The sequence below is a fragment of the Panthera tigris genome, chromosome D1 (assembly GCF_018350195.1).
Source record: "Panthera tigris isolate Pti1 chromosome D1, P.tigris_Pti1_mat1.1, whole genome shotgun sequence".
Classification (NCBI taxonomy): Eukaryota; Metazoa; Chordata; class Mammalia; order Carnivora; family Felidae; genus Panthera; species Panthera tigris.
This window is the reverse complement of record NC_056669.1, coordinates 46,462,120-46,483,082: the sequence shown is the minus strand read 5'-3', so window position 1 is coordinate 46,483,082 and position 20,963 is coordinate 46,462,120. Positions and strand designations below refer to the sequence as shown.

At 42.2% G+C, this 20,963-nt stretch overlaps 1 protein-coding gene across 4 annotated transcripts in view; it reads right to left on the bottom strand.

Annotated features, from left to right (window-relative positions):
* Window positions 1-20,963, bottom strand: part of SYTL2 (synaptotagmin like 2) — a 116,865-nt gene that overhangs the window by 54,837 nt on the left and 41,065 nt on the right. For all 4 annotated transcript variants that reach the window (XM_015536124.2, XM_015536127.2, XM_007078981.3 and 1 more), the window contains exon 2: window positions 11,808-12,310. In XM_015536124.2, the coding sequence (XP_015391610.2) occupies window positions 11,808-11,920 (113 nt within the window). In that variant the 5' untranslated portion in view covers window positions 11,921-12,310. The remainder of the gene's footprint in view (window positions 1-11,807; window positions 12,311-20,963) is intronic.

The window sequence follows — 20,963 nt, the reverse complement described above, 5'->3', positions numbered from 1 at the left end:
ACTTTTTAGTTGAATCATCTGGTTTTGGTACTGAGTTGTATCAGTTCTTTATATATTTTGGATATCAACCCTTCATGTCATTACCAAATATTTTCTCTCATTCCACAGGTTGCTTTTTAGTTTCATTGTCTCCTTCACTGTGCAGAGCTTTTTATTTTAATGTAGTCCCAAAGTTTATTTTTGCTTTTAATTTTCTTGCCTTAGGAGACATATCTAGAAAAATGTTGCTAGGGCTAATGTCAGAGAGATTACTGCCTATGCTCTGTTCTAGGATTTTTTATTATTTCAGGTCTCACATTTAGGCCTTTTAATCCATTTTGAGTTTATTTGCATGTATGGTATAAAAACGAGGTCTGGTTTTGTTACTTTTCACATGGTTGTCCAGTTTCCCAATACCATTTGCTGAAGAGTCTTTTTCTCATTGGATATTCGTTCTTCTTATGTTGAAGATTAACTAACCATATAATTGTGGGTTTATTTTTGGATTTCTTTAATATTCCAGTGATCTATGTGTCTATTTTTATGTCAGTACCATACTGTTTTAATGACTCCTGCTTTGTAATATAACTTGAAATCTGGAATTGTGATACCTCCAGTTTTGTTTTTCTTTTTCAAGATTGTTTTGGCTATTTGAGGTCTTTGGTGGTTCCATACAAATTTTAGGTTTGTTTTAGCTCTGTGAAAAAAATGCAGTTGGTGTTCTGGTAGGTATTGCATTAAATACGTAGATTGTTTTGGGTAGTATAGGCATTTTAACAATCTTTATTCTTCCAACCTATGAGCATGGAACATCTTTCCATTTCTTTGCATTGTCTTGAATTTCTTTCATCAGTGTTTCACACTTTACAGAGTACAGATCTTCCACCTGTTTGGTTAAGTTTATTCCTAGATATTTTATTGGTTTTGGTATAGTTGTAAACGGGATTCTCTTTTTTTTTTTTTTTTTCAATATATGAAGTTGGGATTCTCTTCTTAATTTCACTTTCTACGGCTTCATTGTTAGTGTATAGGAATTTGAAGGATTTCTGTACATTGATTTTGCATCCTGCAACTTTACTGAATTCATTTATCAGTTCTAGCAGTTTTTTGGGGGGATATTTAGGGTTTTCTAAATACAGTAACATATCATTTGCAAATAGTGAGAGTTTTACTTCTTCCTTGCCAATTTGGATGCCTTTTATTTCTTCATGTTGTCTAATTGTTGTAGTTAGGACTTCCAGTACTATGTTAAATAACAGTGCTGAGAGTGGAACAGGCTTGTCTTGTTCCTGACCTTAAGGCAAAAGTTCTCAGTTTTTCACCATTCAGTATATTGGCTATGAGTTTTTCATATATGGCCTTTATTATGTTGCAGTATGTTCCCTCTAAACCTACATTACAGAAAGTTTTTATCATGAATTGGTGTTCTACTTCGCCAAATGCTTTTTCTGCATCTATTGAAATCATTATATGGTTTTTATCCTTTCTCTGATTGATGTAATGTATCATGTTGATTGTTTTGTGAATATTGAACCACTCCTGCATCCTAGAAATAAATCCCACTTGATTGTGGTGTAAGATTTTTTTTTAATATAATTTACCATCAAGTTGGTTAACATACAGTGCATACAGTGTGCTCTTGGTTTGGGGGGTAGATTCCCATGATTCATTGTTCACATACAACAGCCAGTGCTCATCCCAACAAGTGCCCTCCTCAATGCCTATCACCCATTTTCCTCTCTCCCCCATGCCCGCCATCAACCCTCAGTTTGTGCTCTGTATTTAAGAGTCTCTTATGGTTTGCCTCCCTCCCTTTCTGTTTATAACTATTTTCCCCCCTTCCCTTCCCCCATGGTCTTCTGTTAAGTTTTTCAAGTTCCACATATGAGTGGAACTGTCTGTCTTTCCCTGCCTGCCTTATTTCACTTAGCATAATACCCTCCACTTCCATCCACATTGCTGCAGATGGCAGGATTTCATTCTTTTTCATTGCCAACTAGTATTCCATTTTATATATAAACCACATCTTCTTTATCTGTTCATCAGTTGATGGACATTTAGGCTCTTTACATAATTTGGCTATTGTTGAAATCACTGCTATAAACATTGGGATACATGTGCCCCTATGAATCAACACTCCTGTATCCTTTGGAGAAGTTCCTAGTAGTGCTATTGCTGGGTCATAGGGTAGTTCTTTTTTTAATTTTTGTATTGTTGGATTCAGTTTGCTAATATTTTTTTTGAGATTTTTACATGTATATTCATGAGAGATATTGGCCTGTAGTTCTCTTTTTTTGTGGTGTTCTTATCTGGTCAGGGTGATACCGGCTTCATTGAATGAATTCGGAAGTTTCCCTTTCTCTTCTATTTTTTGGAATTGTTTGAGAAGAATAGGTATTAACTCTTCTTTAAGTGTTCGGGAGAATTTTCCTGTGAAGCTGTCTGGTCCTGGATTTTTGTTTTAGGGGATTTTTTTTATTATGGATTCAATTTCATTGCTGGTAATTGGTCTGTTCAAATTTTCTATTTCTTCCTGCTTTAGTTTTGGTAGGTTATTCATTTCTAGGAATTTATCCATATTTTCTAAGTTGTCCAATTTGTTGGCATATAGGTTTTCATAATATTTTGTTACAATTGTTTGTATTTCTGTGGTGTTGATTTTATTTGGGTCCTCTTTTAGAGGTTTATTAATTAGAGGTTTACCAATTTTGTTAATCTTTTCAAAGAACTAGCTCATAGTTTCACCTGTTCTATTGTTTTTTAGTTTCTATGCCATTTATTTCTGTTCTAATATTTGTTACTTCCTTCCTTTCGTTGGGTTTGGGTTTTATTTGTTCTTCTTTTTCTAGTCCCTTTAGGTGTAAGGTTAGGTTGTTTGAGATATTTCTTGCTTCTTGAGGTAGTCCTATATTGCTGTAAACTTCCCTCTTAGAACTACTTTTGCTGAATCTCAAAAATTTTGGACCATTATGTTTTCATTTCCATTTGTTTCTATACAATTTTTTATTTCTTCTTTGATTTCTTGGTTGACTCATTTATTGTTTAGTAGCATGCTATTTAACCTCCAAGTGTCTGTGCTCTTTCCAGATTTTTCTTGTGGTTGATTTCTAGTTTCATAGTGTTGAGGTCAGAAAAGATCCCAGAGTCAAGCCCCTATTTTTAAAGTTACAGGCCTTAAGTCCCACTGGTTGTAAGAAACCACATATTCAGGTCCTCTCAATTTCAAAGGCAAGTATTATGGGAATTCATCCTCCATTTTATGGGTTCCCTGTGGGAAAGTCTGTTTTCTGCCCTTCTTTGTGCCACCAGCTTCCTCTGCACCATAGATGGCCCTAATCCACTTCACTCCCAAACTGGGCCTTCACTCTTCCTACCTTTTTCAACGTGGGCTCTTCTCCACCATTTAATTGTGGAGTTTGTTCTGTCAATCTTTGGGTTGTTTTGTGGGTTATTTATACCGATGTGAGTGTAATCTGGTTGTATCTGTGAGATGAGGTGGGCTTAGGGTCATCCTACTCTGCCGTCTTTCTAGCTGACCCTCTACCTGACAAGTCTTTTAACCTCTACATCTCTCCACCCATCTCGGTAAAATGAGAATCACAAACTCCAGAGTAGAGCAACAGAATAAAGAAGTATTAAAGCCTTAAGCAGACTTTGAACTTTTGGGAGGTAATGTGCTACATAAATCCAAGAGGGTTTATGATTGTCATTCAAGCTAATATGCACCCTTCCTAAGTAGCAAATCAAAATGTCTTAGCCAGAGAACGTTGTATGATGGCCACACCAAGGGGGTGGCAGCAGGGCTGTGTGTGAGGGTTGCACACTGGCATGCCCAGGAGTGGAGAAAACAGGAGGGAGTGCATGTCCTCTCTCCAAGGGTGCCTGGAGTATCTTCCTCCCAAGAGTTCAACTCTCTGCTGGAAGTTTCTCTCCTCTCCCAGTTACCTAGGAAGAAGTGACCCCATCCCAAACATGTCCAGTTATGATAAAACATCACCAAACCCTGACAGAAACAGTCATCACTTTATGGTTTTGAATCACCAGGGAGGTCATGGTTCTTATCAAACATTTCTAATGGTTTCCAATTGTCTGATGCTTTTGACAAAGCAAACAATCCTCCATGGGCTACTGATGGAGCTTTTTTGGCTTCTCCTCCCAAAGGACCAAGTTTGAGTTCAATTCCAGAAGAGAGAAGTCCTTCTAGCATTCCATGATTACAAAGTGAGCCCCTAGGAGCAGGTCTTGTACTCTATATATCCTTATTTGGTATCTCTGGAAAACGGTGGGTATTTACTCAGTGCCTGTGGAGTGAAGGAATACCAAATGAGGCCCCTGACCACCTGGCTTCAGACTACCTTTTCAGATTCATTTTCCAGCATTTACCTCCAGATTCTACTCGCCAGTACTCTAGATTTCTTATTATTCCCCAAACTGCTCTTTCTGATCTCCATAAACATTACAAGCAGAAAGTCTTGGCAGAAAGATTACAAGGTTTAGACTCTCCCAAACAGGTCCAAATCCTTGTTCTAACCCTTCCTATATGTTACCTGGGCAGGTTACTGAACCCCTTGACACTACAGTCTCTTTGTAAAGAGAAGGAAAATAAGATCTACTCTGTAGGACTTCTAAGATGATTAAATGAGGTGTTTACCTGAAAGCACCTAACAGTGCCTAAATCTTGGTAAGAGGCCAATAAATGTGAAGTCTCTCAGGATATCTTTCCTCACTTCTCTTTGCAGTACATTGGTCCTTATCCTTCAGATCCAGCTCATGCACCACCTCACAGGGGAAGCCTTCCCTGATTGCCAAGACACATGTGAGCAGCTTGCCCTTCCCCCAGGCTCCCACAGCACTGACCACATCATGTTCCAATGATCTATTTGCACATCTGTCTCACCCACTACTCTGTGAACTCTGCAAACACCTTGTAGGTGAGGACTACATCTTAATCACCTTTGTAATGCGAGCACCTCACACCAAGCCTGGCACAGAGCTGATACCCAACAACTGTGAATTGAGTGAATAAAGAACAAATAAATGCTCAGCAGCCACCCCAGTCTGAGTCAGGCAAGATATAAGAGAGATCCTGTCACTGCTGGGCTTAAGTGAACCATACCCAATACAACGACAGTGACAGGTATGGTTCACTTCCCCTGATGAGGCAGGACATCTCACTCTTGGGGGAATGGGAAAAAGCATGATGAAATATGGCATCAGCCATCATCTTGTTGAAAGAGACCACAAACCCTCATAGCATAATAACTCTCAACTCCTCTTCAGGTTATTTACTTACTTATTTTTGTTGTTCAGCTGAAACGTACTCTGTAGTCATCCTCGTGCAACTCTTACTCTGCTCCTGCCTGAATGACTGTCTGTAAGCCTTAATCATGCTAAACTTTCAGTGTGCAATGAACACACACCATGTGAGTCAGGCTCACTCAAACACATTGGCCCCTGGAAAGGCTGGTAGCCATTACATTATAGAACGAGGGGTGAGTTTGTGGCTTAAGTGGCAAAAGAGTACGAAAATTTTCAAATTCATTAAGTGCCAATTATGTCTTTCCTAACATGATAATCACTGCTAGGTTTAATCAGTTTCCTTTTCTATCTTAGTCATTTGGAATATCCTATAGATGAATACATATATGTGACATTAAATCCCAAGTTTTACAAAGATGTAGGATCATTAAACAAAAATTCCACCATCTAGATGATGCTATTAAAATCTTCTCTATCAGCCGGGTTGATGTCTCATTTTTCATCAACTCTAATTGTACCAACAAAAATGGCATTTGATTCTCTAATTCGTATACAATTGAGTTGAAATGAGAAAAAGATAAATTTTTCAGCTCACAGTTTTCATTGCTTACCATCCTCTCCACACATGCACATTGTGCTTAGCAGAGAGCTGAGGATAGAGAAGATGCCCACTAAACCCTGCTGGGCTGGTGGGCAGAGATGAAGGTAGAAGAAAAGCACTCAGCCCATGAAGCACACTGTCCTGCTGGCCTTCCAGGCAGAATATGCCCCTCATGCCCCCCTCCTCTGGCTAATACATATAAAGCATGCACGTTGTACTGGGCTCCATGCTTGGCACTTAACATGCATCATCTATCATCTCATTTAATACTTACAATTTCTCCATGATGTACAAAGAATTTAGTGAATTGTAAAAGACAGCCATCTTGCCTCCTCTGCGTGCTGAAGGCCATATCTATTCATTTGTTCATTCATTAATTCATTAATCCCCTATCATGTATTAGCCAGATGCTTGGAATTGTGCATAAAAAATTCAATCTACAGCCCTAAGCACCAGCCTCAACTTCTGTGTTGCAGAGTGTGAGCACTTCCAGAGGAAAGTTGGAAAAGCAGTGACACCCTCCAGTCCAGCCTCAGTATTACCCTCAGCCGATCCCCTGCTCCCCTTTGTATTCACACAACACACCCCAGCTTCCAGTGATTCATCATTAGGCAAAGGCTTACCTTCACAGGAGGGACCTTCATGATGTTATCTAGTCAACTGGACAAGAAACAGCAGTCTGTCCAGAGAGGCCCACTGGCCCACTCCCAGGCGCTTTTTTTTTTTTTAACTCCTCAGTATATTCTGGACAAGGCAGTTAGACTATGTGATTTGAGAATAGTCTGAGGCCAGAGAGGTTAGAAGGTTGGCCCAAGGTCACACAGAGCCAGGACCAGAAGCCATCCAGACTCCTGGCCAACACTGTTTCTGCTACTCCATCCTACCTGAGAAAGCCAAACATGATTTTGCTAAGATGGTCATCACACTTCACTTTTTCTACAAGGGAATTCAACCTTTGATAGAGAATCTGAGAACTAACACATGCAAAAATGAAATAAATTGCAAATGCTCCATGCGGAAAATGAGAGGAAACATGTGTCCCTTGTGTCATGGACACATCATAAATCCACACAATCTGCTGAGGCAGCACAGCATGAGGGAAGGAAGCACAGGCTTTGCAGTTTGATGAGCAAGGCTTCAATCTTGCAGGCGCTTAACCTCTTCTACCTCATTTCCTCACTGTAAAGCAGGTTTAGCTATACTGCTATGTAGATGAAAGGGGAAAATGTAAGTGAAGCTCAGGGTACAATATAGTTCCTTAACAAATGTTGATTCCTTTCCCTTTTGCACTGACAGAAAATACCCCAGAGGTCCTGAAAAGCAGTTCTTTAATGCCAACTGCCTTCCCTTAAAAAACTAGGTCTTAGGGGAGCAGCTAAGAATCATAAGATGTGGTTGCGGTTGTGATGGTATCTATGGCAAGAACGTCCATCACCGTAGATGTGGTTATGTATGCACAGGGGTGGGGGTGTGGTGCTGGTGGGGTACAGACGCACATGGGCAATGGTTTCCTGCTGACAGTATGACGCAAAGCACAGGAAACACCACCTTTAAAGTGTCTCGTTTCCAAACCATAAAAGACTAAAATTACATATGTGTATGTGTGATGGTGTTTCTTAAAATGAAAAGGGAGTAGGGAGAGAAAAAGAATCCATCCTAAAGTCTGCTTCACTGCTGGTCTGTGAAATGGCTCTAGCTGGTAGTTAGGGAAGCATGCTGAGTATACATGCATGGTAATGACTGAGCCCAGCACTTGTGGCTGTAGGCAGAGAGGCAGCATGAAACACAGTTGTGGTGGCAACAGTCACCTGGAACTGTTATCTTGCAGCTGCATCCTGAGACATCACACTGGATATTCCCTTGGGTTCAAGTCCATGCTCTACCAGGTACAGGGATTTGAGAACTGAACACTTTCCCTGTGTGACACTCATCTTTCTCATCCATGAAATCATCCACAATGTCTTGAATGAGCTTGGAGGTAAACAATTTGAACCCCTGGATATATTAGGAAAGGCAAACAGATTTCAGTTTGAACGCAAAATCTCACTTACAGCCATGCTGAAAAGGATTCTGAGGCATCATCTGGTCTTACTGGGCAACAGTGCTCCAGTCCATTGCCTTTCTAATGATGTCTTGTCGGGGTTATTATTAGAATTATATAATTTATGTTTCTAAAGCCACATTCCAAGTAGGAGAAGGACAGAAACTGAAAATCATGTTAGGGAAACAAAGCTGAGATTTTTAATTTGCAATTGATAATCCATTAAATGGACAAAAGTCAATTCTTTGAGGGCTGGGACCATGTCTTCATGACCCTAAAATTCTCTTCATATCATTGTCCAGAGTAGTTCCTTATACTTAATAGATGCTCAACTAAATTTCACTGCATTAAATTATTGAGAGTTTTAGGAGCAATTTGCTCCTGAAGAGTCAGACTACCAAGCATAGAATTTTGACCTATTTTAGAGGTAAAAGCAGAGTGGGGAATAAGGGAATCGAAATGTATCCATCACTTCTCATGAGCTAAGAAGATTAAGAATTATTTTACTTAATCCCAACTCTAATCCCTTGAGTTTGGTATTATGGTCATTCCCAGTCTCTGGGTTAAGGCTCCAAAAGGTTAAATAACCTGTCCAATGAACTATTGTTGGTTAGTGGTAAGGAGAGGATTGAAACTCATGTCAGTTTTGACTCCAAGGTTAAGCAGGGGAGTTCTTCCCTATTCTTCTGAAAGAATAATGCCAACAATTTTGACCCCAATTGAACACGGATGCTTTATGAACATACTGAACTTCACTTCAAGCACTCCAGAGTATCTGATTATGGCTACAAATAATAATTCATAGATAGACAGTGCTTCACAAATTAACAAATGATTAACAAATGACAGTGCTTAACAAATTGCAAAGGGAAATAATACCAACATGGGATAGAGGGAATAGCACTGGACCAAAAGCTTTTCTTACCATAGCTTTGGCAATGACTAGCTGTGTGACCCTGGGCAAGTCACTTCCCCTCTCTGGGCTTTACCTTCTTTGTCTGTAAAGTAACCAATATGGACCAAAAAAGCCCCTTTTCAGAGCTGTCAGGCTATATGGAAGGCTGACAGAAGAGTCAAAGACAAACAGCTGGAGAATAGCAAAGGGGCTGAAAAGCAAAAGCCCATGGAATAGCATTTTCAGAGACCAGAGATCTAGTTCCACCAGCCCAGAAGCAGAACAGCCTCAGACCAATACCCACAAGTCCCTTTACCTCTAAATCAAAGAAGGGGCCACAGCATGATTCTCTTTACATGAAGCAGGCCAGGCCATGGGCTGGGCCTCTTTCAGTGTCTTCAGACTATTGGCCTCATGCTCACCTGCCACCCCCTGCCCCCCACCCCCACCCGGCTGTAAACCATCACTCCTCCCCAGGAGCAGAGTCCTAGAGCTATCTGTGGCCAAGTAAACATCAGGTGCTTGATGTCTAACTCAAAACTCCCCCAGAATGGTGGTGGTATACACGGCCTGACTGACACTTGATTTTTTGCCACCCCAAGACTTCTTCCTATCAGTTTACAAAAGTGGCAGCTGCTGGGGCACCCTCAGAAATGTCGAATGGGAGGGGCATCTGCAAACTCACCACTACCAAGGGACTCATTGCATTGTTGCTGCAGCTGTAGACTGGCTGGTACCAGAGGATATGCTCATATCCCTTACCAAGCCCAGCTCCAGACAGAACTTTGCATGTTTTGAGGATTTTTCCATCAGCCACTGCAGATGTCTATGAAACACCTCCACTCCACTCACACAGAAACACACAACTATGCAGAAGACTCAGCAGCCTGCAATCCCAGGGGCCAAGAACATTTAGAGTCAAAGGTGTTCAGCGATCTGGTTTTCACAGTCCCCATATCCTGACGTAGGAAGAGGGGCCCAGGGCAGCCTTTGCTCCAGTGCTTTCTTTCCAAGTCTCTCTGTCTTGTCTTCTGAGAGGATAAAGGAATTCCCACTATGCTTTAAGAATCAGCTAATATTGGTGCCTCGGATTCTGTGTCTCCCTCTCTCTCTACCCCTCCCCTGCTCATGCACTGCCTCTGTCTCAAAAATAAACAAACATTTCAAAAAATATTTTAAAAAGAATCAGCTAATATTGGGGTACCTGGGTGGCTCAGTGGGTTAAGCGTCTGACTTTGGCTCAGGTCATGATCTCATGGTTCGTGAGTTCAAGCCCTGCATCGGGCTCTGGGCTGACAGCTCAGAGCCTAGAGCCTGCTTCAGATTTGGTGTCTCCCTCTCTCTCTGCCCCTCCCCTGCTCGCTCGCTCACTCTCTCCCTCTCTGTCTCTCAAAAATAGATAAGGATTTAAAAAAAAAAACAGAATCAGCTAATATTTTCTCTGTGTTGCCCTCACTCCTTATTTTCAAAATGGGTTTAACAGTCCTACCTTGCCAAATCTCAGGGTTGTTGTGAAGAAACATAGGATACCATTCATGAAGGGGCTTTATAAACTGTAATGCGTAAAGGATCAGTGCTACCAAAAGGCTCTGAGGGCAGATTGGTGTAAATCCCCTGCCCGCCCCCCCCCCCATAAAATGCTCACAGCACCTCACTTGCTGAGAATGGAGAAAAGCGCCCCTTCCAGGTGCACAGAGCACTACAGGTGACTTGTGGGGAGGCACATGCCAGGTAAAGAACCCCATTCTCACACTCCAGTATCTGTTACCATCATAGCTCTGTGCCCTTCCTACCTCAAGGCAAAACAGCTGCCCTCTTAACCACAGCCAGGTGCCAGGATGGCCTGTCTGCAATTGTCTTCTCAGGGAGGGGAGGAGGAGTTAGTGCATGAGTACCTAAAGACCAGAACGTGACTCTCAATCCTGACACCTATGGGTTGTATGAGCTTGAGCAAGTCACCCGACCCGTGCCAACTTCCTCACACATCAAGTAGGCATAGTTGTATCCCACCGTGACCCACTGCCAACTGCAAAAGAATGTTTGGGCTCAGAAAAATGCCCTTTGCAATCTGTTCATCACTGTCATTTGTGAGTCATTTGTTTGTGAAGCACTGTCTGTCTGTGAGATATTACTATGAGTAGCCATAATCAGATACTCTGGAGTGCTTGTAGTGAATTTCAGCATGTTCACAAAGCATACACATTCAGTTAGGGTCAAAATATCGTTCAAATAAATCCATTATTCATGATCCTGTGTCCCAGGAAATAAGAACATGGCTTATGCTCCTTTTGGGTAACTCCTGGGACAGTGATTATGCAGTTAATACTATTAACTTACACTCGGGAAGCCTTTCCCTGTCTTCAAAGCCCAGGTGACAGATGGCTCGCGCTGGGCTCAAGCCCACATCTTTGACATCCTGGTCTCATGCTCCATCTACCCCGCAGGTGAGTGGAAAGCAGTAGGAATGGTTACGTGGAACATTTGGGTTCCTTTCAGCAAGAATAGTGTGTCAAAGTTGCCATTCCTTCTTGTGAGACACAAATGAAAAACTGGCTCAGTGAGAGCCAATTTCAACTGCTGCTGAAACCAATTCAAACATTTCTGAAGGTATGCAGAAATGTGAGCTACTTCTCAATTTATTTTCTTTTAAAAATCTTAGGAATTAAAAAAAATTCTAATTTTGTCCATGATTCCTTTTTTTTTTTAAAAAGTGGCTATAAATATGCACACATTCAAATATACAGATGCAGATGTATGTATGTGTTTGTATATACTTCATTTTAAATTCAATATTTAATAAATTAAAGGGGTTTAGTTTATTAAGACTATTTCTGGCAAAAGTCCTAAGGAATTAGGAATTAAGAGACACTAAGAAGGAAAAAAGTCCCATCCTGGAAGTAAACCTAAAACTGGAACCTGTAAGTTCAGGCTCCAAGTCAGAACTACCACTTATGCCTGAGAAAAAGAGGTGTCCCATCTTCTGACAGACTGTGCCTCCTTCCCCCATGCCCGAGGACCCCCTGGCCTCTTACCTGACTCTCTCCTCTTCCACTCTCTTCAGAGCAGCGTCCCGCTGCAGAACCTTCATGATGGCTTCTTGCTCCTCCTCGGTCAGGAAGCTCAAGTCAATCATTTTGAGACGCATACACAAAGATAATAGCAACAAATCCGGCTTACAATTCTCAAAGCAAAACAACTATGACTGTAGTTCAAATGATTAAAAGACGCAAAAATTAAGTGAAATAATATCTTGTTCAGTTCTGCAACAAAAGTCTTGTGTTGGCTCAGCTAAAGTTTTAGGTGACTGATTGCAAAATCCTCCGCACCCTCTTCAGCGAGGAAGTGGTGGCCTGTGGGACAAGGTGGAGAAGAGGCTCTCAGAAGGATGATGAATTCCTTGCCAGACAGGTCACTTGTTCCTACGGTGGCATTCCTACTCACACTCCCACTCTGGACCAGTTTTAGACACAACTGATTCTCCTTCCGTCCAGATCATCGACTTGAGGAGAGGCAGCAAGATCCGAGCATCACCTACCTGGGGAATCATGAGACAGTAAACACCAGACAGTGAGAGGCAGTTCCTACAAGCATTGCTCATTATTACAAGATTTAAAACATGCCTGGGGAAAGAAAATGACCATGTGAGATGGTCTCTGAGATCAGGGAAACCAGTTCTGCCAGCTTCCTGAGCAAATGGGTCATGAAACATGCTTCAACTCAATTCCAGACTGCCAAGATGGAGAGCACACAAAATGCCGATCGACGTTTGACAACCGACTGAGCAAAGGAATGGTTGCCAAAAGGAGCTGGTTCTCTCTCTACAAACTCATGGGATGCTAGGCTAAAAAGTCACGCTCAAGGTCCATAAGACCAGGAAGACGTGATCAGCTGTCAAGTGATTATGGATAAGAAACTAGACGTAAAAATTCACAAATGCTCACATCTTCATGAGTAGGAATGTTGCACCAGAATATATCTGTGCTCTGTACTGACAGGTAGTGAGCTAGTATCAGGTTAAGATACTTCACGCAAGAGTGGAAATTGTTATTCTTCACCCAGTCCCACCTCTAACTTTGCTGAGTCTAGAGCAACTCACCAAGCTTGTCTCTCTTCATTTCTGAGGAGAAAGTACATGTGATGTGTGTGTACATAAACTGGGGAAAGGGAGATGCAGAATTTCAACCTCCACCCCCCCATCCAAAATGAGAATTTTAAGTAGGACTCTGGGTAAGAATCCTATTTTCTTTGAGGCAATTCAAACCCATGTGCAATGGGAAGGTGACACGAAGAATTCCATAGCTGTCTGGGATTTCAGAAGCCACCTACTTCAGGATTGGGGCCCTTTAACAAACACCGTGCTATACATATGGTAGACACTGAAAACCAGGTGTTCAGTAAGTTTTAAAGCAGTCTCACTGAAGAATAAAATACAGTGTGTACACGGCTGAGTACTTTTTATGAGTAAGTTCTTCGCTTTGGCAAAATAGAACTGCTGAGAAGCGCCCCTTCTGCCACTTTAGCAAGCGAGCTCTCACTCGGCGACTCAGATTTCTTCTCATCTGCGCTGACTTGCCCATAGGACAGCCCTCAGAGGTTGTAAAGACTAAGTGAAACGTGAACAGAAAACAGCACATATCTTGCATCCTCTACCAAAAATAGCTACTGAAAATACATTCTAGCTTCCTTTCTGAGTTCACACTTTTGTTCTATCCCTCTGAATAAGAGTGTCCTTGATTATATAGTTTCCTTTTCTCTTTTGTATTATGTTTCCTTCCCAACTTCCCCATGAGGTGTGGACTTCATGGACACATACTCTGATGACCTTTGTTTTAAATTCCTGTAGCTCTCTTCATATTGCCCACAGTGACTACTCAAAAATAAACATTAAGACACTACTTTCTTCTCTCTTTTTAAAATTTGCACTCATTTGTACAGGTTAGAGCCTACTTGTTCATCTTGGAGACTACTCATCCTTCAGGGTGAAAGTTACCAGTTCCAGGAAGCCTTCCCTAATTTCCATAGCTAGAGTTAAAAGTAGACTCACTTATGGCTCCTAACTCTTCACTCCCTCCCTGAAATAGCCATGCAACCATGTTGCCATTAGAGTAAGCAGAGTATTCATCCCTACCTTCCTATTGTTGGGCTTGACCTGTGACTTTGGTCCATGGAATGTTACAAATGACATACAAGCCTGACTGTAGATGCTCATGTGGTTTGGCTTGGCTTCTTACAGTCCTGCCATGGGCTATAAGAAGAGCTGCCACAGGTAAGCTACTGCCCTTTCAGTCTGGGTCCCAGAAAAGGAGGTATTGGGACAAACTAGAACCTGACCCACCTGAAGTAAGGCCACCCCAGCTGACCTGGCGATATGGGAAGAAATAAATATTTGTTGTTGGAAGCCACTCAAGTGTGGCGTTGTTCTAGAACACTTCTGTAGCAGGAGCCTAACTAATACAAAACTTTCTTCTCCATATATACACTTTCACTGTTGTAACTATGTGTCTTCCTTCAGTCGTTCCCATTTGACTGTGAGTCTCTGAATGTGAATAAGTAAATGAATGAACCTAATCCAAAAAATACAAGTTTGCCAGGGGATGGCTATCCTTTCACGCAGAATAGCTTCTTTCATGCATAGGAACTTCCTTAGATCTCACAGGTTAGCAAGGAAATGAATTTAGGCCACATTCTGAGAACCATGAACACTGCCATATGGTTCGATGAGAGACTGTTTTTAAATCAATAAGTGGGGGACAGGAAGAGGACAAAGGACAAAAACAACTCAGGTTATCCAGCAGTGGTAATTGGCAGCGTTGCTAAAGGAGGAAATGCTGGTTTCCACACCTTCATGTACAAGCTAACCAGTGCTTCTATGTAAGAGCTTCTAAGGGTTAAAGGTTTTTCCTAAGAATGGGCTGTTAGTGAGACAAAGAGCAAAGTCTTCATTTCACAGACAAAGGAGTGAAGGGCTGGAACCTTCGACTCCTAACTGGGTAAGACGGCATTAAAGCTCTTGGATGGCAATCAAGACTCTTCAATGCCAGGTGCTTTCTCAATTCCCAGTATTCTGGATGGTCTCTACCATGGGAGCTAATCAAGCATTTAATTCATTCATTCAACAAACACTTATTGAGAGCCTATTATGTGTCTGGCACTAAATAGAGCAATAAATAAAAGAGACAAAAACTTCGTGTCCCATGGACTTACATGGCACTTAGAGGAGACAACGATAAAACGAAAAAGGCCTAGATAATTAAATTATGTAACAAGGTGATAGCAGAGAAGGGAAGGGGGGAGCTGGAGTTTTAAAGACAGTGATTAAGGTTGGTCTTGCTGAGAAGATGGCATCTGAACAAAAACTTGACAGAGGCGAGGAAACAAGCCACGCTGGTAGCAGAGGCTCCTGAGGTGGGAGTGTGTCTGGAGTGTTCAGAGAACAAGGAAGCTGGTGCCAGGACACCAGAGTGTGCCAAGAGGAGGACAGGATGGGGAAGGTCAGAAAGGAAATATATCGGACTGTATTCGGCTTTGCATTAGCACTGTATGACTTCTGGCTTTCACTCTGAGATGGAGCAGCACTGAGGAAAGGCAGAAAGAAGGAGAAGCAAGTATTTACGGGGTACCCGTAAACACCTGGCACTTGACATATATCATCTCATTGGATCCCCACAAAGATCTGAGGCTGGTGGTTTGGGATCTGTGTGTTTAGATGAGGAGAGTAAGGCTCAGAGAGGTGTTGGCCACCAAGCCTGTGTGTGGTGGGGCTGGTAGCTGTCAACAGCTTTGTCAGATTAAGCTGCCCCGATACTGAACTCTCCCTTAATTCTCCCAGCCACAGATTCTTCAAACTGGGAAGCAGAACAAAACTCTTCTGTCTGAATGTGGACTCTCATTCTCTGCTTAAGCATAAAAAAAATCACTGGCCCTCAGCTGGCAGTCAGCAATGGGGGCAACTTCAGTGCAATGGGGGCAAATTGGGAGGGATGAAATCCAACAACAGGGATTCCTTATGTGTTCACACATAGTAGCTCCCAGGGTGAGGCATAAAGTCTTCCTTAGCTTCGGCCTCCCTCCCACCCACCCTCGTCATTCTGCCGAGTGACTTTTCTAAGTCACATGTGACTAAGCCATATGGCCAGGTTTAAAACCCTTTACAACTTCCCATTGCCCCTGGGCTAATGCTCAAACTCCCCACTGTGGCCTGTGGGCCCCACATGAACTAGCACCAGCTTTCTTCCTTAGGCTATTGCCACACAACTTTTGCCCCCTTTGAATATGCTGTTCCTTCCTCCTGGAATACCTTTCCTGAGCTAATACATTTGCGTCTCAAGTTAGATGTCACTTATTGCACAGAAGCCTTCCCTAACCTCTCAAGGCCAGGTTAGGCATCCCTCTTGTGGGCTACAATAGCACCTGACTTCCTGAGTCAGGATATCTATCACACCATCTGGAATCCCTATCCGCTCATGTTTTTCCTCCACTGGTTTATGAGCAAGGCCTGGGCATCTGAGTGCTTTGTGTCCCTAGCACCTGCCACTGTTCCTTGCATCCACAAGGCACTCACATACTCAACACATGAATACAAATGGAAGAGGACTGAGCTGCCCCCTTCTTCCTTGACATGAAGCTGGCTCTAGGGCCATATTGAAAAACCAGTCCATATTATTCACAGCTTTCAAGCTCTAGGTCTTTCACATGACTGTGTGGTTTAAATAAATTACATGACTTCCCCAGGTCTCAGTTTTCTCATCTATGTGATGGGCATATTTATTCTTACTTTCCCTTTCTTATGGAGATTACTGTGAAGCTCTCATAAAAATGCAGGACACCATTGAGAACAAATAAGGAGTGAGCAAGAGTAAGAGCAGCAGCAAAAAAAAATAAATAAATATATAAACATTAAAAGAAAAAAAAAAAAAGAGCAGCAACATGAAAGGGAAATTTACAGGCTCCAAATGCAGACTGGGCTTAATTCAAGTTTTTCATGTGTCAGCCCTGTTATGCCACATCTACAAAAGCCACTACTCCTTGTCAAGTGTCCAAAGTTAAGCTAGAGAGGGAAACCAAGACCCCAAACAGTTGGTTCTTGCTGGTAATCACAGCAAGAAGAAGAGTTAGACTTATAGCCCTAATCCCAATCATTCTGCCTGACCAAACCCAGGTTAAAGCCTGATTATCAACGGCATTTGTTCTCCAACCGCACTCTGCTGCAAAGGCAGACACATACACCATCTCTTCCTTCCCCAGATGACTGTTGTTGCACCAAAGCCTGCAGACCCCAAGGAAGGGGAGGAAACCTCAAGTAAGTAGTGACTCTCACATGATGAGGTTTTCAGATGAGAAGCAAATTGTTCTGACAGTCCTGTGACATCAAGAATGAAGACTTGAAAGAAAAATTTGGGAGGCAGAAGGAGAGTAGGAATCAATACGGTGGGGTTAGGAAAAATAGCGCTGGACAGCCCTGATCAATTAAGGGACTCACCCCCAGCAGTGACAAACCATTATACATAAAACCAAATGTTTTGTAAACTTCCTAGATCATAGTGGCATCAAGGAATAAATGGAATAATCCACAGATGGTTCAGAAGATGCCTAGGAATGAACAAGTGAAGTGGGACAATTAGAGAACACTTGATCACCTCCCACCCACTGCAACAATCTCCCCCCTGCATACCAAACTGGTGTCATCAGACCTGCAGGCCACCCCACCAGGGCACCACGCATGCCCAAAGCCCTAATTCCCCTACGGGGTTGCTCCACTTTTCAGGCTTAGTTTGAACTATGGTTGAACTTGCCCCTAATTTTTACCCTTTGCCTCCAATTTCCCCTGGCCCCCTCAGCTCACTCTCCCTTTCACACAGCAATTTATATATTTTTAAGTTTATTTATTTATTTTGAGAGAGAGAAAGGGAGCAGGTAAGCAGGGGAGGGATAGAGGTAGAGAGGGAGAGAGGGAGGGAGGGAGGGAGGGAGGGAGAGAGAGAGAGAGAGAAAGGGAGAGAGAATCCCAAGCAGGCACAGAGCCTGACACGAGGCTCGAACTCAGGAACTGTGAGATCATCACTTGAGCAAAAGTCGGATGCCTAACCGACTGAGCCACTCAGGCACACTTCAACTCAAATTTTTTGAGTAGTAACCTTGAACCAGTCATAAGACAATGAATTATGCTTTCCCCTCAAGAAGTCAAATTTAGGCAACATATTAAGTTGAGTAATTTGCGTCTTTTCAATAGAGTGATAAAAGCCCTGACCACGCAGAAACAAGAAAATATTCATGTAGCATTGTTTCTGGACAGTGCTGTGGACAAAATTTGCTTTTCATATAAACACATCTCTATGTAAGTCTATAACAAAACATTCTGATTGAGTTTAAACACATAAAGGTAGGTTCTTTTAGTAAGTTTCTGGTTCCTGGGATCTCCACCATCCTAAGAGGCTCATGGCCATGTTATAAACACTACCTGTTGACACAGGTGCCTTTTTCCCTCTACCCTGTGCTTGTGCTCCTTTCCATGTCTGTCCATAAAACAGATCCAAAGGGCCCAATCATTTTCCTATTCCTATGAGTTGTGCATAGAGGAACATGTCCTGCTTTGAGGGTCAATGCACATTGCTCATAGGGACAAAGAAGGAAACAGAATGTACAGAAGGAGGAACGCATAGTAAAACCAAATGGGACTGGGAATCAGAAAACCTGGGGTCTAGTTTCAGCTTTGTCCCTGACTAGCTATGTGATATCTCTGAAAATAAGGGGGGTGGTGACATAGAGAAAGATGAAAAACAGTGGCTTTAGAATCTTCCAGGCCTGGGTTCAAATCACCTTCTGGTTGAGTGACTATAGACAAATTATTTAACTCCTTGAGCAAAATGTTATCTGCACAATGCAGAAAATACCTGCCTTGCTAGGTGGGCAGAGAGATCCAGTGGGATCATGTAGGTAAAGCAAGATCATGAAAAGCTTAGACAACATCATGTGAGGAACAGTCGAGAAGGAAGGAAGCCCATCTTCCCCTCAACAAAGGAGACTCAGGGAGAAACATGTTTTCCTTTTAAGTTGCTGTTTGAGGGGCACCTGGGTGGCTCAGTTGGTTGAGTGTCTGACTCTTGATTTCAGCTCAGGTCACGATCTCATGGTGGTGGGATCGAGACCCAAGCCAGACTCCATACTGAGCGTGAAGCCTGCTTGGGATATTTATTCTCTCTCTGTCTCTCTCTCGCTCCTCCTCCCCTACTTACACACATGTGAGCTTTCTCTCTTTCTCAAAAATGAACACTTTTTAAAAATATGAGTTGAATGAATAAATAAAATTAATAAATGACATGACCCTATAAATAAGTGAACAAAAAAAGGATAAAGATGGAATAAGAAAGAATATGTTAGTTTGTTATCTAATCATAGGTTTATTTTTTCTTAGAGGAACAACTGAAAAATTAAAACTAACAAGCACCTTCAAGACACAAAACTTTCATCTTCATGAGGATTATTCCAAAGGTAGAAGCCATTTTGCTACTCCATTCTCCTCCTCCAGTCCCAGGCTCATGTGACTGACAGCTCATATTTCCCATGACTAATGTGGTGACCTCAAATTAAGAATGAAGGAGATAGGGGCGCCTGGGTGGCTCAGTCGGTTAAGCACCTGACTTCGGCTCAGGTTATAATCTTGTGGTTCATGAGTTTGAGCCCACCATCGGGCTCTGTGCTGACAGCTCAGAGCCTGGAGCCTGCTTTGGATCCTGTGTTTCCCTCTCTCTCTGCCCCCACCCCTCACTCATGCTCTGTCCTCTTTCTAAAATAAATAAACATTTAAAAAAATTATTTAAAAAAAGAATGAAGGAGATAGAAGGAAAGACTTCTTATATGTGACATTCCCCCTACCCTTTAATCTCACGTTCAGACCTAATGATAATGTGCCATTCCTAGGCAAGTTTGGACTTATGGTACCCATAGGAACAAAATATTTTCATCCAGCCCCAATTGAGGACAAGATCCTGGGCTATGTGAGGAAGGCAATATCACACACAACTAACCTTCAGGCAAGTACTATGTGAAGAATGAATAAAGGAGGCACAAACCAAGTATGGGGGTCCCAGGGATTTAGGAAGCAAATAACATGAGGTGAACCTTGAAGGCTGAATTAGAGATGGGAACAGGAATTCTGGGCCAGTGTACTGAGCTGTGAAACCATGAAGGGATTCAAAAAGAAGGCTGGTAACCAGAGTATAGGGTACGAATGGGGAAACAGTACCCAGGGTCAGACCACACAGGGCCTGAAATGCCAAAGAAGGGAAATTTGAAACTGAATTTTTCACATTTTCCAGTCTTGATAAATGTGCCAGAACCACTCTTTTAATCTGTATTTTCTTGGCATATCAGGATTCCAAAAGATGAAAACAGTGAAGAAAGAAAGGAGCTGGGGAAATGGGGAGCTGAAATTCATTTTAAATTTTATACTTGGGCCAAAAACTGAAATATTAAAAAAAAAGGATGACAATCAACAAAAGGGATGATTTGCCATTGACAATGTATCAACAAGGAGCTTTAAGACACAGTAGAACAAGTTTCACTTGACATTGCACAGACCATGGGTTTTTGTTGACTACCCAGCTTGGAAAGCACCAGGACCCTTGTCTAAGTTCAAAATGCCAGAGAGAAACTTCCTTTCCCTTTGTAATGGCAGTATCCACCACAGGCCAGATAACAGTTTAGGAAGAGGAATCTGTATGTTCCAAAAGTTCTATAGTACACTCAGTCCCTGCCCTCTGAGAGTTTATATTCTGGAAAGGAAGGCAGATGTTGAACAAGTCCAAGAATTCCTACAAAGCAGAAGAGCAGGATGCTTTAAAACTCTTAACCAGGGCACTTATTAAGGAAGAAATACAATCTCTGTCAACTTTAAGCTCTATAGTCACAACTAAATTGGGAGTTCTATCATTTTAATTAAATTCATCATTGCTTATATCTAAAATTTTTTTAATGTTTATTTATTTTTGACAGAGAGAGACAGAGCATGAGCAGGGGAAGGGCAGAGAGAGAGGGAGACACAGAATCCAAAGCAGGCCCCAGGCTCTGAGCTGTCAGCACAGAGCCCGACACAGGGCTCAAACCCACACACCACGAGATCATGACCTGAGCCGAAGTCAGACGCTCAACCAACTGAGCCACCCAGGCGCCCCATCGTTGCTTGTATCTAA